The 16,128-nt window shown below is 36.0% G+C and overlaps 1 protein-coding gene across 1 annotated transcript; it reads left to right on the top strand.

Moving 5' to 3' along the window:
* The first annotated feature begins 2,927 nt into the window (after positions 1-2,927).
* Positions 2,928-15,484, top strand: slc1a5 (solute carrier family 1 member 5). Its single transcript, XM_051129065.1, has 8 exons — positions 2,928-3,605; positions 9,086-9,128; positions 9,213-9,290; positions 10,976-11,142; positions 11,246-11,479; positions 12,152-12,346; positions 12,435-12,569; positions 13,825-15,484. Exons 1-8 carry the CDS (start codon positions 3,058-3,060, stop codon positions 14,057-14,059), a joined length of 1,635 nt encoding a protein of 544 aa, XP_050985022.1. The 5' UTR covers positions 2,928-3,057; the 3' UTR covers positions 14,060-15,484.
* Positions 15,485-16,128: the final 644 nt, after the last annotated feature.

Consider the following 16,128-nt stretch of genomic DNA (forward strand, 5'->3'; position numbering starts at 1 on the left):
TTGAAAATGAAATTGCACTTGTAAAATGACTCAGCAACATTCCAAGGAGTACAATATAATGAGATGGCAAAAAGCCTTCCCCACCTTCAGAACTGCAGTGTCAGCCTAGTTAGCAAAAACCTATTCCAAGAACATTTGGTTAACATTATAAAATATTATTAATGAATGTTCTCTAGATAATTTAAACACCCATTAAAAATAATAATAAAAATAATAAAATAAAAATGTTATGAGAAAGCTACATTTCAATGTTGCATTCTGAAACAAGTAACATGTAAAATATGTTTCAGGAAAAAAAAAATCCATACACAATGTATGTTTATGTGCTAATACATTATTAAAGACCAGATAACGTCCATGCTTTAAGAGAACCTTGCTGGAATGTTCTGCAAGCGTTTCCTGAACATTCACCTGCAGTTAAACATCTAGGAATTTTTGCTCCTGCGGAATCCAAATGTAATAAGTCCCAGACGGAACACGTTTTGTCATCATATGCAGCCAGGCAGGACAGCGGTGTTTATTCAAGGACATCAAGGGCGTAGCGTGAATGACACGCACAGAGGTGAGCGCAAATGCTCTGTTTGGAGAAGAGAGGCCCCCTGCTTCGAACGATCCGCACATCATCCCCTCTCGCCTTATGGATCTCTGGCACTCAAATCTCTCTCTCAGACCAGCACACAATATCTGTGGAATGTCGTGCTTCTGTGAAATACGGTTCACACGGTCTGGAACCGAAAAGATGAACCTTATACAAGCAGACCCTTAGCTTTCAAAAAGGGACCCCTGATGATGTTTACAGAGTGTGGACTGCTCTTATTAACACGAAAGTTCTTCCCATAAAGCACCATGCTGAAAAAACCTGTTTAAAGAAAATGGGGGGGTTTGTTTGTTAAAGATAATCTGACTTTGGCTCCATGCAGGGACCTCAATCTTCATCTTATTTGATTACAGAAGTAAGGACAGAAATGAAGAGCAGATATCTGCTAACAATGAGATATTGTAGTTTTTGATGCTCTGCAAATGTATTTCTTGGCAAAGCAGTGAGGCTGGTTGGGTGCAGGTTCAGGCAGGTCTTTTTTTTTTTAGGTCATGTATGATTGAAAGGCTGAATTTGGAAAAGCGTATAGCATATTATACTTAGAAAAATCCTAGAAAGATAAGGCAGAAGTAGTACTAGAAGGTCAAGTTAGTCAAATTGGTGAGCCGCTGTTTTCTATGAAGGCAACAGACACACGTGACCCTGGACCACAAAACCAGTCATACACTCTTAAAAATAAAGGTGCTTCACGATGACATAGAAGAACCTTTTTGTCTAAATGGTTCCATAAAGAACCTTTAATATCTGAAGAACCTACATTAGCTTTTGTTTCACAAAAGGTTCTTTGTGGCCAAAGAAGGATCTTCAGATTATAAAAAGGTAAGAAAGAGATGGTTCTTTAAAGAACCTTTGACTGAATGGTTCTTTGTGGAACCAAAAATGGTTCTTCTATGGCATCACAGTGAAGAACCTTTTAAAGCACCTTTATTTTTAAGAGTGTAAGTAGCATAATAGCCAACAATACACAGTATGGGTTGCTTTTATGCCAAGAAATCATCAAAGATTATGTTCCATGAAGATATTTTGTACATTTCCTAACGTAAATATATTAAAACTTTGATTAGTAATATGCATTGCTAAGAACTTAATTTGGACAATTTGAATCACTATTTAAATCAATCAATATTTAAATTTTTTGAGCCCTCCGATTCCGGATTTTCAAATAGTTATACCTTAGCCAAATATTGTCCTATCCTAACAACCATACATCAGCTTATTTATTCAGCTTTCAAATGATATATAAATCTCAATTTTAAAAAAACTGACCCTTATGACTGTTTTTGTGGTCCAGGGTCAAAAATAGAGCTCCTATGTATATTAAAATAGGGGAATCACCAACACATGGCAATTTTAACTATTTTACATTATGGCAAATTGGTGGTTAGAGTGTTAAGAGTATGATTCAATCATGTCAAACAATCAGTCAAAAACTGTATTATAAACTGTGTTTCTTTAGCTCAAACCACACAGAAATGTATCACAATTTTCATATAAAACACCAACTAAATATAATGTAATGTAATATAATATATTTTTTTATTTAAAAAAAAAAAAAAAAAAAAAAAAAAAAAAAAAATATATATATATATATATATATATATATATATATATAATAAAAAAAAATATTATATTATATTATATTATATTACATTATATTTAGTTTATATTTATTGGTATATATATATATATATATATATATATATATATATATATATATATATTAGGGGATTTTTTACAGTGTATATTATGTTATATTATACAGTGTAAAAAAAAAAAAAAAAAAAAAAAAAAAAAAAAAAAAGAAAGAAGGAAAGAAAAAACTTCAATTTTCTTGTAGCTGGGGTGCCAGAAAAAAACAAACAAACAAACAAAAAAGCTGTAGCTGTAATTTCATGTAAGATCTTCTTATTAAATGCTTATTTTACAATTATTATTTACTGTGTTGAAACAATGTAATTGCCTATAAATAAGGTCAAATACTGCTATAATACAATTAATCAACCCTAAAAGTAGTTTTTACTTTTTAAAAGTAGTAATTACTATATTACCTATTTTTTGTTATATAAACTTAAAAAAAAAATCTATATTTATAAAAAAATCACCCAAAAATTCTGTTGTCAGACGTTTTGACAAATGTGGGTAACCAAACAGGTGCTGGTCCACATAGTATTTAATAGTATTGAATTTCATAGTATGAAAAGATAAATAACTAAACAAACAAACAAAAACAAACAAACAAACAAACACAAGAGGATATTAGAGACCTATCTTTCCAATACATACCGGATTTGCCAATGACGCCCCGTCCGGTGACGTAAAAGGTAGTGGAAACCCTCCGACACGCGGCTTTCCTCAGTCATTTCCACGCTGCAAGCTCATGAGGAGAGAGCGCAGACAATCAACTGACACTAAAGGCTCTTAAGACTTTTACATTGACTCAACCACCCTAAAACAGCACAATGGCAGAAGAAAAGATATCTATAGAAGATGTAAAGACGTCCAACGGTGAAGCGCACTTGAACGAACCGACTATGGCCAACGGCTTGAGCGACCACAAGAGAAGCGAGCCGGAGACCAAGGGACAAAAGTTGAAACGCTTCGTCATGGCCAATCTGCTGGTCATCCTGACGGTGTCAGCGGTCATCGTCGGCGTCTTCATCGGGCTCGGCGTGCGAAGCGCCGGCTTGAACCGCACGCAGATCCTTTACTTCGGATTCCCCGGTGAGCTGCTCATCCGCCTCCTCAAGATGATCATCATTCCTCTGGTGGTCTGCAGTCTGGTGTCAGGGGCTGCCAGCCTTGATCCCAAAGCCCTGGGCAAGCTGGGCGGCTGGGCGATGCTCTTCTTTCTGGTGACCACCCTCATCTCCTCTGCCATCGGCGTTATCATGGCGTTCATCATAAAGCCTGGCTACAGCGAGGGGAAAAAATTAACCCAGTTCACCCAGGATGACAGCGGTGTTCCTGAATCCAAAGAAGTCATCGATTCATTTTTAGACTTAATAAGGTGAGTCCGACAAGTGAGCCAAACGCAGTGAACACGTGTTCGCACATTTCGCGCTTGTCATTCACAAAATGAATCGTCAAGTTAAAATACACACCAATATGTACTTGCATATATCTTAAAGAAGTTACATATATCATATAACTATATAAAAAGTCAAATATGTCTTAAATTAATGTTTAGAGGATGTAATGTACCGGGAATAACATGAATGTGATGACGCAACATCAGCTGAATGTGACATTTTTAAAGCAAATTGACTCAAACTTCCTTACAGTGACTGCCAGCACAGCATTGAGCTTTGCCAAACAGGAAGAAGAAAGGGACATTTGGTAAAATATGTCAACGAACAAGAAAGGCTAGACGCATTTGTAAAATTTCATGTAACTAGTCTCAAAAAGTAGACATAAAAACTGACTTGTGAACGGTCTCCGATATGTATGTTCTAAAAGTCATTATTTCTCAAGTATAGTATGTTTTAATAATCGTTTTTCAATTAACGCCACTTATTCTTGCATCGATTATCGTAAATTCATTCATTCATAGCATTGTTTTGACGATCTATAGCGTGAGTTGCGTGACGTGTATCTACGTGTGCTGTAACGAATTGTTAAATTGCATCAGCTGCGTGTCACGTGTTTGAAGTAGGTTAATCCGCTCAAAGAGGATGCGGGTGTATGGTCAATTTTATGAACATCTCCTACCCTTCCTTTTCTGTGTGTGTGGTTTCCATTACTCGAGAAAGAAATTCGTAATTTAAGTTTTGAGCCATATGTGCTTGACTGCGGTGGTATGTAAACAGGTCAAATTTCATCATGTGTTAAACGGAATTATGTGAAAAGAACATTCTGTTCTCATTCGCCTTCAGAATCAACAACAGCAAAAGGCATTTTGTAAAGAATTTGTAAACTTCCTCACTGTTACTGAAGAGGAAACATGTTAATATGAATGTATACAAAATGCAAATATTTACACTGACACAATTTAGGGCGCCCTGACCAGAGAAACAGGGTTTTTCTGGTTTTGGCAGACTGTCCTTGAAAATGTCACACAGTCCACAAAGTGAGAGAAAACAAACTACCTTAGTTTATTATTAAAAAAAAAAATTTTTTTTTTTTTAGTTTTATAAAACTTTATAAAAGTTTTATATTTTTTATATATTTTTTTTGTATGCAAGAATTCTCCCATTATTAGTTAATCAACAATAATATTAATTTTAGGGCTGCAAAATGATTAATCGCAATTAATCGCATTCAAAATAAGTTTCGTTACATATTATGTGTATAAATACACACATGTATATTAAATTTATATTAGATTTATATTGAAAATATTTATATATAATGTAAATTATATACAAGTATAAACTAATTATATAATAAAAATCTATATTTATTATTCTATATTTCTATTTATTAATCTATATAATTAATCTATATAATAAATATAATAATAAATATAGATTAATAAATATAAATACTTGTATATAATTTATATTATATATAAATACTCTCTCTCTCTCTCTCTCTCTCTCTCTCTATATATATATATATATATATATATATATATATATAGAAAAAAAGACCCTTAATCGTTTTGCAGCTCTAATTAATTTTAACAATAATTTTATTTTAAAAATTATGTCACTTAAATATAAATGCAGCAGTTCTTTCTTCGCTTTAAATTTGTAGCCATTGATTACGGAGTCTGGTTTCAAGACCAGTAAAGCAATAATGGTTTATAATTGTTGAGAAGTTCAGTTGCTAACAGTCCTGCATTCATTCCCATGTGACAAAAGGAGCTAAACAAGCGCTTGTTTTATAACAGCTTTGAGATTGCTGTAAGTTAATAGTTTAATAACTTAATTCCAAGTTAGTTTTTTAACTGAAATTCTGTGTGCTTTTTTTTTTTTTTTTTTTTTAAATTCTTGCCATAACAGACAGCCTCTTTTCAGGTTGCACAGCTATTTTTACTCTTTTCGTACTCTGACCAGTTCCTCAGAATATGAAACTCACCAGAGTTCTTTTTAAATGAGTTTCGGTCTACATGAATTGTGGCCATAATTAGCATCCTAATGTAAAGCCAAACTGAAGCATTAATGTTTCTTGTTTGCCTGCATCTCCAGGGGAAATCAATGAGGCGGCGTATGCCTTTCACATGAGGGCAACACGTGCATGCAAACACATGCAGACATGCACAATAGAAGCACGGCTAATTAAGAAGCTGATGTAGCTTGTCTTCCATTGAAAGGGCTTCTCCCTTGGGGTTTCACCGTGACTAAATTCCGCTATACGATCGCAAGGACCACATTGGTGCCTTGCTAATTTCACACTCTGACAGGCATGCAGTTGTATGGTTTTTTTTATAGAAAGTCTACAAATGGGTCCTGGCGTGTTTAGTAGGTTTGCTTGCCAGCATATGTTTTGCCAACATGCCAATATGCTGTTTTGCAGTTTCTGCAAGTTTAAACTTGTTTCGTGCATTGCCTTATCAGGTTGTGATGGAAGGACCCCTACCCCATGTTACGCGAAGATATAGTTTATCCTTAAGGTCAAGTGAGGTGTCTTGTTGCAAACTCTTATGACCTTCTTTCTTTGTGGAAGAAGCTTTGAAGAATGTTCCTGCTGCTTTTTTTTCTATACAGTTAAAGTAAATGGGCTGTTCAGGCCAACATGCATTACAGTTCACATCTTCCAAGCTGGTTTGGTTTATTTTCAGAACAGATTCAAATTTAAGGTACTTGCTAAGGTTGTGGTCACCATTCACTTTCACTGTTTGGGGGGTGGGGGAAAGAGTAGCTTGCTTGTTTTGCTTCACTGAAGAAAAGGAGTCAGATGGGTTTGGAATGACATGAGGGTCAGTAAATGATTTCTGGGTTAAATGCTCCTTTAATGTGTTAGCATATGCTTTGTGTACAGTGCCTGCAAAACCCACAGTTTCCCCATCATGGCCTTTTTTGTGTAAACGTTGTGAAAGTTTATTTTGGACAGGGCAAAGTCAGAGGATAGGCACATTGTCCTGTTAATAGTTACTTTAATATGTCAACAAACACTGAACTTACGATAAATCTTTGACAAAGATTTGATAAGGTGTGTGGAGTGCCACGTTTCAAAGAGGTCCTGTTTGACGTGTCTCTCTTTTTACACACCTACGTAGAAACCAGAAATGTTAAGCACGCCTTAAAGACATACATGGAATGCATTGAGTCATGAAATAGTTTAGCATCTACAAATAATGCCACACAACAACAAAATGCTCGGCCCACCCAGCTCACTGGATTTGAATGTGACACTTTCGATACCAGTGGGAACGTTTGAGTGCGTCATTATAGAAATATTTAAATGGCATGAACTGGTTTTATTAGTGTTGCTATGCTGGTTTAGCTGGTGTTTAGGTGTCATAGAGTAAATTAAAGGCACAATATGTACGTTTTCACCGCTAGAGGGTGCATATTTAAAACAAACAAAGAACCAAAGGCGTAGTTTGATGCAGTGATTGAGTGTGGAATCATGGTAGTCAGAAGTCATGTTCATGGATAAGATAATGTATTAAAGACTTATTAAAGTCACTGTAGAATGAAGCATGGTGGGGCTAAAAGTCGTGAAAGCTAAACATGCTGGAGCGATTGCTACTGAAGGGAAAGTGTGATACGCGACTCATAAGCAGCTGAGCTTTTATTATGCCACAGTCGAGCGCTTCCACTCCTTCTGGTTGTGCGTATGTTGGAAAAGCAGCACTGTTTTATCACACTAGATACATTTGAGTGTTGAAAGTTCTGTTATAATTCTACTCTGTGTGTTCTTCACCTGTCTAATTAAAAATGCATAACACATTAAAGTGTCTTTGGGGTTTCCACGTTTTCTACAAAATAAAACCGGAAAATCAAGCGTGTATAACGTCATATGTAGGCGACGCAATAACACAGCCCGTTACACTAGTTAAAATTGCCTATTTCTCTGGATTTAAACATCTTTTGAAACATTTTGGATAAAGTACACAAGTCAGCAAAATATATAACCCTGTTCTAGTTGTTTTTGGATATTGTAATAAAAAAAACTTGCATATTGTGCCTTTTTAAGATTCTTGCATGTATCTTCGGTTCTAACTTTTCTCAGCGTTCAGACGAAGGAAATTTGAGATGGGAATAACCACTGGCATTGGTGTTTGGCAGTGACCTGCTATCTTGGTCTGGGATGTAGCCTGTTGCACAGCCCAGCAATTTTAAAGCTGTTCCTCCCTTGGTTTTCGAGTCTCATCTTGCTTAGGCTGCACTCATTTAAGATAATACTAGTCTCCTTACACCTTCCAGGCTTCTTTAGATGTTAGCGGGAATGATTGGGATGTATTGGAAAGCTCCCTATGGGCAATAGTTTCCAGACGTCTTCAGAATTCAGCCTGTAATGGCGCTTTTTTGGAAATGTAACTCAAGCGCAGCTGTTTTTGTGTATTTTTTTTTTTTTTTTTTAAGGTGGCACGCGGGCTATATTAACATCATACCGGGGATTATTGTTCCATTAGATTGAAGACTTCCTTGTTTTACCATATTAAGGTCAGGGATGCTGGAATATTCCTGAATTAATGTGTGTTTGTTGTTAATCCTCATCTCCAGGCAGGTCCTAGTGCCCATCTCCATTGGAGGGAAAGGGGTTATAGGGATAGAAGGTAAATTGTGGACGTGGGATTAGTGGAGGGATATAATCGGACTAAATTCTTCAAGTTATTTCCACGAGGCATCTCGTGAGGCCATGCCGCTCAGGGATTGGCTGCTCACTCAGGACTCTGAGAAGTTTTGATGCTGGTGGGCTGAATCTGTGAGGGGTAGAATTGGATCTTTGTTCTCTGACTACCTTGTTCTGGACAGTGTTTGCCAAAGTATCAACCCTGTTTTTCCCGTAAGAGCGGGAGCGGCCATTTGTGCATTTTATGGGTCTCATCCACGCTCAGCTGTTTTTAGCTGTACAAAGCAGCTTGTTTTGCTGCTTGATTTTGCAAATTGGTGTATTATACTATATTATTTTAATGTATTATGTTAATTATGAACACACTGGTTTGTAGTGCAAATAGTTTGTGTTTACTGCATGTTGTTTTGGTCTCATTATTTCCTTGTAGTGGCTAATGAACCAGTAGTCTCACCCATTGGCTCGATTTCTCATTGAAGAACAAGGTAGATACTAGTTTGCATATGCAAACAACCAAACTTCCAAAGAGTACTCCGTTTGATGGTGTGCGAGCAAATGCGTTTGATACAAAAACACTAGAAAGTTTCCTCCTTGTTCACATACCATTTCTCTCTAGAAGTTAAAACATAAATGTCTTTGTACTCGTTTAAACTGAAGTTGTGTATATCTTAACTCACTGGTTTACACTATCTTGCCACTGGTTTTAGTAATAACTTCTGAAGTTAACTATTTGGGTTTTGTTCAGTGTAGTGGACTAATTCATTTGAGAGTATAACAAAACTCATCCCTGGCATCTTTTTTCAGAAACATCTTCCCGTCGAACCTGGTTGCAGCTGCCTTTCAGTCGGTGGGTTTAACAAGCTTTTGACTTTTGGTTTTATATGTGATGTGTGATTCTTGGGTGATTCTGAACATTTCTTCTCCTTTACAGTATGCCACTGGTTACAAGTTTAAAAACACTACGAGCTCAAACGGCTCAACCAACTTGACCAGCTTCACTGTGGAAAAGGTACCAAATCCCAGATATAACTTCTGAGAATTTTTTTGAAAGTTTGAATTGTTTTTATAGATAATTCAACAGTGTTGTCAGCTGATTAAAAAAAATAAAATAAAATAAATAAATAAAAACAACAAAAAAACTAGGTAATCGCACTTTCTGAAATTAATCACAATTAATCACGATTAATCTCAGGGCAAATCCAGGATGGACATTTTACGTTATGGATGTGACCTGTAAATGCTTAGAGAATGTATGCGTTACCAATATACAGAATCATCTGTTTATATTTTAATAACCCTTTAACCCTTGTTGATAGATTCTAAACATCAGAAGAATATCAGTCTATGCAAAAGTGTTCTATGTTAAAAGGAAATAATCATGCGTTATTTGTACTTTGTATGATTTCTACGAATTAAAATGCACAAACCAGGCGCACTAATACCCGACAAATAGAGAAGCGATGCTCTTTACAGAATTGGAAATTTACAAGCAATATATACTGTTATGGATGTGAACTGCCTGAAAATAGCACTTACCAGACTATGAAAAATCATGCACTAAAAAAAAATGCTTTAAAAACTAAGAGAGACCTCACATGGATATTTGAACCTCCAAATGTTGACATCTGTGCTATTATAGTAAAAACCTTTGGTAAAAACATTTTTTCATTGTAAGGTTGACTTTTGCATTGAATTACCCCTCAACTAACATTAAAGTTTATACTTTTATACTGCAATAATTTTACATGCAATCTTCAAATTAATATACAAAGACAGTATAGTTTTAAACATTTGTTTAGTGGCATATTTTTTCACGAATATCACTGATACGAATACTGATGTCTCTATGACCATTATATCCATTCAACAGTATAAAGGAGAAGTTTTTAATTAGACTATTGTTGAAAAAATAGCAAGTTTAATTTAACTTAAAACAATCTTCACATAAACCCTTCATAATAAATGTCATATTTAGCTACCTGTGCTCTACACCAAGTAGAAAATATACAGAAATTGAATAAAGTTATCAAACACTAAATTCCAAAAATCCTTAAAGCTACACAAGTTATTGATTTTTCTCTTCTTTCTTTTGTTCCTTTATTAATAGACATGACAGCAGCTGGGTTATTAGGGTTTTTTGGCTGCCATTTCTAAACGAGGATCTGACATGCAGTGTTGTGTTTTGTCAGAACCTTTCATATATAATTGCACTTTAAAATGAAATTATATACAGCCGCGCTGCCGCATTTGTGCATGCAGTTTAAGAGCACATTACAAGCACAATATAACGGCAGACAGGAGAGGAAAATTCGTTTTTACTGACACATCTGATTGCAGTTCACTGTTGTTTTACTGAAGCTCCTTGTCACCAGTACCTTTCCCACTCCTTTTGACTTGCGCATGGCGCTGAGGTGAAGTGGAGTGCGTGTCTGAAAAGTTTCCTGTTTGATGTGTCCTTAAAGATGTTTTGCGTGTCTAAATAAGCACAATTTTTGTGAAGAAAAAAAGAGACACAAGCAGCGATTGTGAGTGTGGTAGCCAACTGTAGCCCCGGCCTTGCGTTAAATGTTTTTTACACCGTACACCTAAATTAATAGCATGTGTTAACGTGTTGATTTTGACAGCACTAATAGAAATGTAGCTAATAATGTCTAATTTTATGTGAATTCAGTCATTTTTTACCTTTGTGTTTAGGTTCCAGTTGGCACAGAAGTGGATGGAATGAACATCCTGGGTCTTATCGTTTTTGCTATGGCGTTTGGTGTGGCCTTAAGGAAACTTGGAGAGGAAGGAGAGATCCTTATCAAGTTCTTCAACTCTTTCAATGAGGCCACCATGGTGTTGGTCTCCTGGATCATGTGGTAAGGGAACATCATGTACTTTTCCCAGTGTTTGAGTTGTGGTGTCCTATGCATTCGTCTCTTCCCTTTCCTATCTTCATTTCTCATGTTTTCTTATCTGAAGGTATGCACCACTGGGTATTATGTTCCTGGTTGCTGCTAAGATTGTGGAAATGGAGGATGTCGGCATGCTGTTCGCCAGCCTGGGGAAGTACATCGCCTGCTGCGTCATTGGCCATGCCGTCCACGGTCTCCTCGTCCTCCCGGCCATTTACTTTGTGATTACACGGAAGAATCCATACACTTTCTTGGCGGGATTGGTGACCGCTTTGGCTACTGCCTTTGGAACGTCCTCTAGGTAAATAAGCAGCTACATTAAAACTTTACAGCCACTTTAAAACAACTTATTGGCATCTATGGTATCCATGGAAAATTTCTTTATATAGTTCTTTATAGTGAGTTTAGATTATTAAAATCACACTAAAATAAAATGGTTCTTTTAAGAACCGTTAACTAAAAGTTTGATCTTCATTTTAGAAGCTTTATTTTAAAGAGTATAGGCTGGTTTAAAGGGATAGTTCACCCAAAAATTAAAGTTACCCCTTGATTTACCCAACCTCAAGCCATCCTAGGTGTATATGACTTTCCTCTTTCAGACAAATAGTTGGAGTTTTACTAAACAATGTCCTGGCTCTTCCAAGCTTTGAGTGAATGGCTGTTGATATTTTGAAGTCATTCACTGCCATCATGTATTTGTCTGAAATAAGAAAGTCATACACACCTAGGATGGCTTGAGGTTGGGTAAATCATGGGGTAATTTTAACTTTTAGGTGAACTATCCCTTTAAAACCCAGTATTTACAAGTAACATGCACCTTAGCTGTGTCTCCCATGACCACTTATATCCTAAATGGATTTGGCTTCTTATTACACTTGTTTAATTTTGATCAGTTACCTTAGTTTGATTAGATTTATTGAATTAATATTGCAAATTAAATAAGCAGGAAATAACCTTCCGATTTTCTCTTCAGCTCTGCCACGTTGCCCCTAATGATGAAGTGTGTGGAGGAGAACAACGGTGTATCCAAGCACATCAGCCGTTTCATCCTGCCTATTGGAGCAACCGTCAACATGGACGGAGCCGCCTGCTTCCAGTGCGTAGCTGCGGTGTTCATCGCTCAGTTGAATGGAATCCCACTGGACTTCGTCCAGGTCATCACCATCTTGTAAGTTCACTAGATGTCTTTCAGCCACCAGTATAGTCTGCTCTGATTGGAAGACCTTGACTTTGACTGACTTTTCATCTGTTTGTAGAGTGACTGCGACGGCGTCTAGTGTGGGTGCTGCTGGGATCCCTGCTGGAGGGGTGCTGACGCTGGCCATCATTTTGGAGTCAGTGGGGCTGCCCACCAATGATCTGTCCCTCATCTTGGCTGTGGACTGGCTTGTGTGAGTATCTGGTTTAGATGCATCTGGATGTGAAAAACAGCTGAGATCTTGGACTATTCACGGTGCTTCCAGTCCAGGCCATTTGTATGCGCAATAGGCTAGAACAGGGGTGGGAAACTTTGATCTCGGAGGGCCGGTGTCCCTGCTGAGTTTAGCTCCAACCCTAATCAAACACACCTGAACAAGCAAATCAAGGTCTTCAGGATACAGGCAGGCTTTTTTTTTTTTTTTTTTTTTCAGGGTTGAAGTTAAATTCTGCAGGTACAGCGGCCCTCCAGGATCAAGGTTCCCCACCCTTGGGCTAGAATTTTCTCTTTAATCTCAAGATTTTGACTTTATTTTTGGAACACTTCAATTTTATTCTTGTAGTTTTTGACTTTATTCCCAGAATTTTACTATTGTTGAAATATTTTGAATTTATAATATCATTTCTAACAGTTGTATTCTTCCAGTTTTCAACTTTTTTTTTTTTCTTTATAATTTTGACTTTGTCAACATTTTGACTTTATTCTCGTAATTTTGACTTTGTCAGAATATTTAGACTATTCCCAAAATATTTAGACTTTAGTCTCAAAACACTTCGAATTTATTCTCAGTTTTCAACTTTTTTTTTTTCTTATAATTTTACTATTGTCGAAATATTTCGACTTTATTCTAACAGTTTTTGACTTTTTTCCTCAATTTCAACTTTATTCTCATAATTTTGTCTTTATTCTCGAAACACTTTGATTTTATTCTTGTAGTTTTTGACTTTTTTTTTTTCTCATATTTTCGACTTTATTCTCAAAACGCTTTGACTTTATTCTTGTAATTTTGACATTATTCTCATAATTTTACTATTGTCGAAATATTTCATACTTTCTTTATTTTTGAAGTTCTTGACTTTTTTTCTCATAATTTTGGCTTTATTCTCAAAACGCTTTGACTTTATTCACATAATTTTGACATTATTCTCATAATTTTACTATCGTCAAAATATTTCGACTTCTTCGAAACAATTCTCGAAACACTTCGATTTTATTCTTGTAGTTTTCAACTTTTTTTTCTCATAATTTTACTATTGTTGAAATATTTCGACTTTATTCTCGAAATATTTTGCAGTTTATTCTTGTAATTTCAACTTTATTCTCGCAATCTTAGAATTTTTTTTTTTTTTTTTAACATGACACTAAAACACTGCTGTACTTTTGCATCCACGTTTGCATTATTTTTATAAACAGTAAACATATATTTTTTTCTGTCTGTCTTCATTTAGCGATCGCACTTGCACCGTCATCAATGTTGAAGGCGACGCCTACGGAGCAGGTCTCCTGCAGTTCTTTGTGGACCGCACTTCCAGTAAAGAGGGGGCGGAGCTAAGCAAGGTGCGAGTGGAGGAAGAAGACCCCGCCTCCAGGCCAGAAAGTTCTCCACTCATCTCAAAACAGGGAAACCTTGAAATGGAAGTCGTCGCTGGACCTAAACCCTGTGAAAAGGAGTCTGTCATGTAGACTTGCACAGTATTTCAACAAACTTTCCTTCCCGACCTGTCTGATCTCACGAAATCAATCTCTGCATCTACGCAGTGACCAAAGGAGGTGGTTAACACAAAGGAGACAGGTTTAAGTTAAGACAGGACAAAGACTACATCCATTTGACCCTCCTCTATGCCCAGTTCTTATGAAAAAGAGTCTGCCAAAACTCATGCACATTTAGATGGAAAAATGCTTGAACAATTATTTATTAGACGCTGGTCAGACATTTTGGAATTGCTTCTCTTTTTAGTCTTTATTTTTAATGTTTGCTTTACTCCTTTTATAAAAACAAACTCGGTCCGACCTTTTAAAATCTTTTTATATTATTATTATTATTATTATTATTATTATTATTATTATTATTATTATTACTACTACTACTACACATGCCCAAATAGTTCTGATTTTATGCTATTAAATTAAATCTTAACTCCGTTTTCAAGCGAAACATCTCCTAACAAGCCAAAGCATCTGCAGAATGTCTCTGCAGTCTTTGAAACACACCAAATACACTGTTGGGGAGGATTTATTGTTCGTTATGTCGAAATACCTCGTTCATGCTGATTACCTTTAAATCACCTCGGGTTCCTCCGATGTAGATCCATCTAACGGGTGCAGGTGCTGGTATTTTCACTAACCTCTTGCTACTAAAGGAAACGAAAGAATGCTGTAGGAAGCCTGGCTGACAGTTAAAAGACATCGTCTTACCTTCTACGTTTTTGTCTTTATGCAGTCACCACTACATTTTACAGCAGGCTCTTCAAGCTGAACCCTAATTTCAGACAGGAATGTACGCACATTGTATGGGACACATGCAAAGTACGCCTTGTCTTAAAGCTTCAAGGCTGTTTGGGTAAAAGCCTTGAAGCCTGCAGGTGAGGGAGTTCCCTATACGCTGGTTGATAAGCAACTGAGGTCGAGGTGTAAACAGATCCTTTCTATCCGTTTCTGAAGAAAGCCATAGATTAGAGCATGAATCCAGACTGGAACTGAGATTTTGGATTTATATTTAAGCTAGAATGAGGCTAAACAGCTTCCTCATGGTGTAGGATCAATGTACTCCAAATGTACATTTTGTTGGCTTAATGTATAAAAATCATTTTTTTGTAGAGAAAAAAAATTAGAAATGAAGTATATGATTTTGTTTGCTTTTTAAAAGCATGTTTCTGATATCTTAATTTTTTGTATGCTTTTCTTTTTTCTATGTGTGTTGTTGCAGAAGAGCACAAATATAAAATGCCTGCCTTTTTTTTTTTTTTAAAAGATGGTTTATGAGATGGAAATCAGGCAGAATATTGTTAACACCATTTACTGGTGAATATTTAACTGTAACTAATAGTTAGACTGGATTACTACTTCTGTCTGTTTCTCTCTCTCTCTTTTTTTTTTTTTTTTTTTTTTTTTTTAAAGTAAATATCAATTTTCTAAATGTGTAACCTAAACACACCAGCAGAAGGAAATTATTGGGCGACAGGGTGAGAGAAATTTGCCATTGTACTGTATGTTGACCAAATATTTGTCACAGTGATGAGAAGTCAACATAACCGCCCATTTTTGTAGAAGCGAAAGTTTCGCAGTTAATTGGTAAGAGGTTATACTGACCAAAGAAACCTTTTCTCCTATATATATATATATTTTTTTTTATTAACTTAACATATTTACTTAAAATAGGGGGTTTGGTGCTTGTAATCTGCACTATTAACAGTCTCTCATTTGTTCTGTGTTCAAGATGTATTTAAATTCACACATGTATGATTTCAAATCTCACAAATGGTCTGTTTGACTGATATCACTCCTTTTTATAGCCAGTACTGTAATGGCTTCTCATTCCAGGTGGCTGTTAGTGTAGCTGCCCTGCTGATGTGGATATGTGTCTGTGTGAGTTTAACGGATGGTTGTGTCATAAATGGCTGCTTGATAACCAAAGAGTAGCCAAAGAGTACTGTTAAGAGAACCAGTGAATGTACTCCACACTGCAGAATAAAGCCTTTTTTAAGTAAATCAGCTGTGATGTTCTTTCTTATGAGCAAAATAAGTCGCTAAAA

The sequence above is a fragment of the Labeo rohita genome, chromosome 15 (assembly GCF_022985175.1).
Source record: "Labeo rohita strain BAU-BD-2019 chromosome 15, IGBB_LRoh.1.0, whole genome shotgun sequence".
Lineage (NCBI taxonomy): Eukaryota > Metazoa > Chordata > Actinopteri > Cypriniformes > Cyprinidae > Labeo > Labeo rohita.

Bases quoted from the DNA above. Each gene is read 5' to 3' on its own strand.
- slc1a5 (XM_051129065.1), top strand. From the start codon at position 3,058: ATGGCAGAAGAAAAGATATCTATAGAAGATGTAAAGACGTCCAACGGT. The intron at 3,606-9,085 runs GTGAGTCCGACA...ATCTTTTTTCAG, and splicing joins TCATTTTTAGACTTAATAAG to AAACATCTTCCCGTCGAACC. The intron at 9,291-10,975 runs GTACCAAATCCC...CTTTGTGTTTAG, and splicing joins CCAGCTTCACTGTGGAAAAG to GTTCCAGTTGGCACAGAAGT.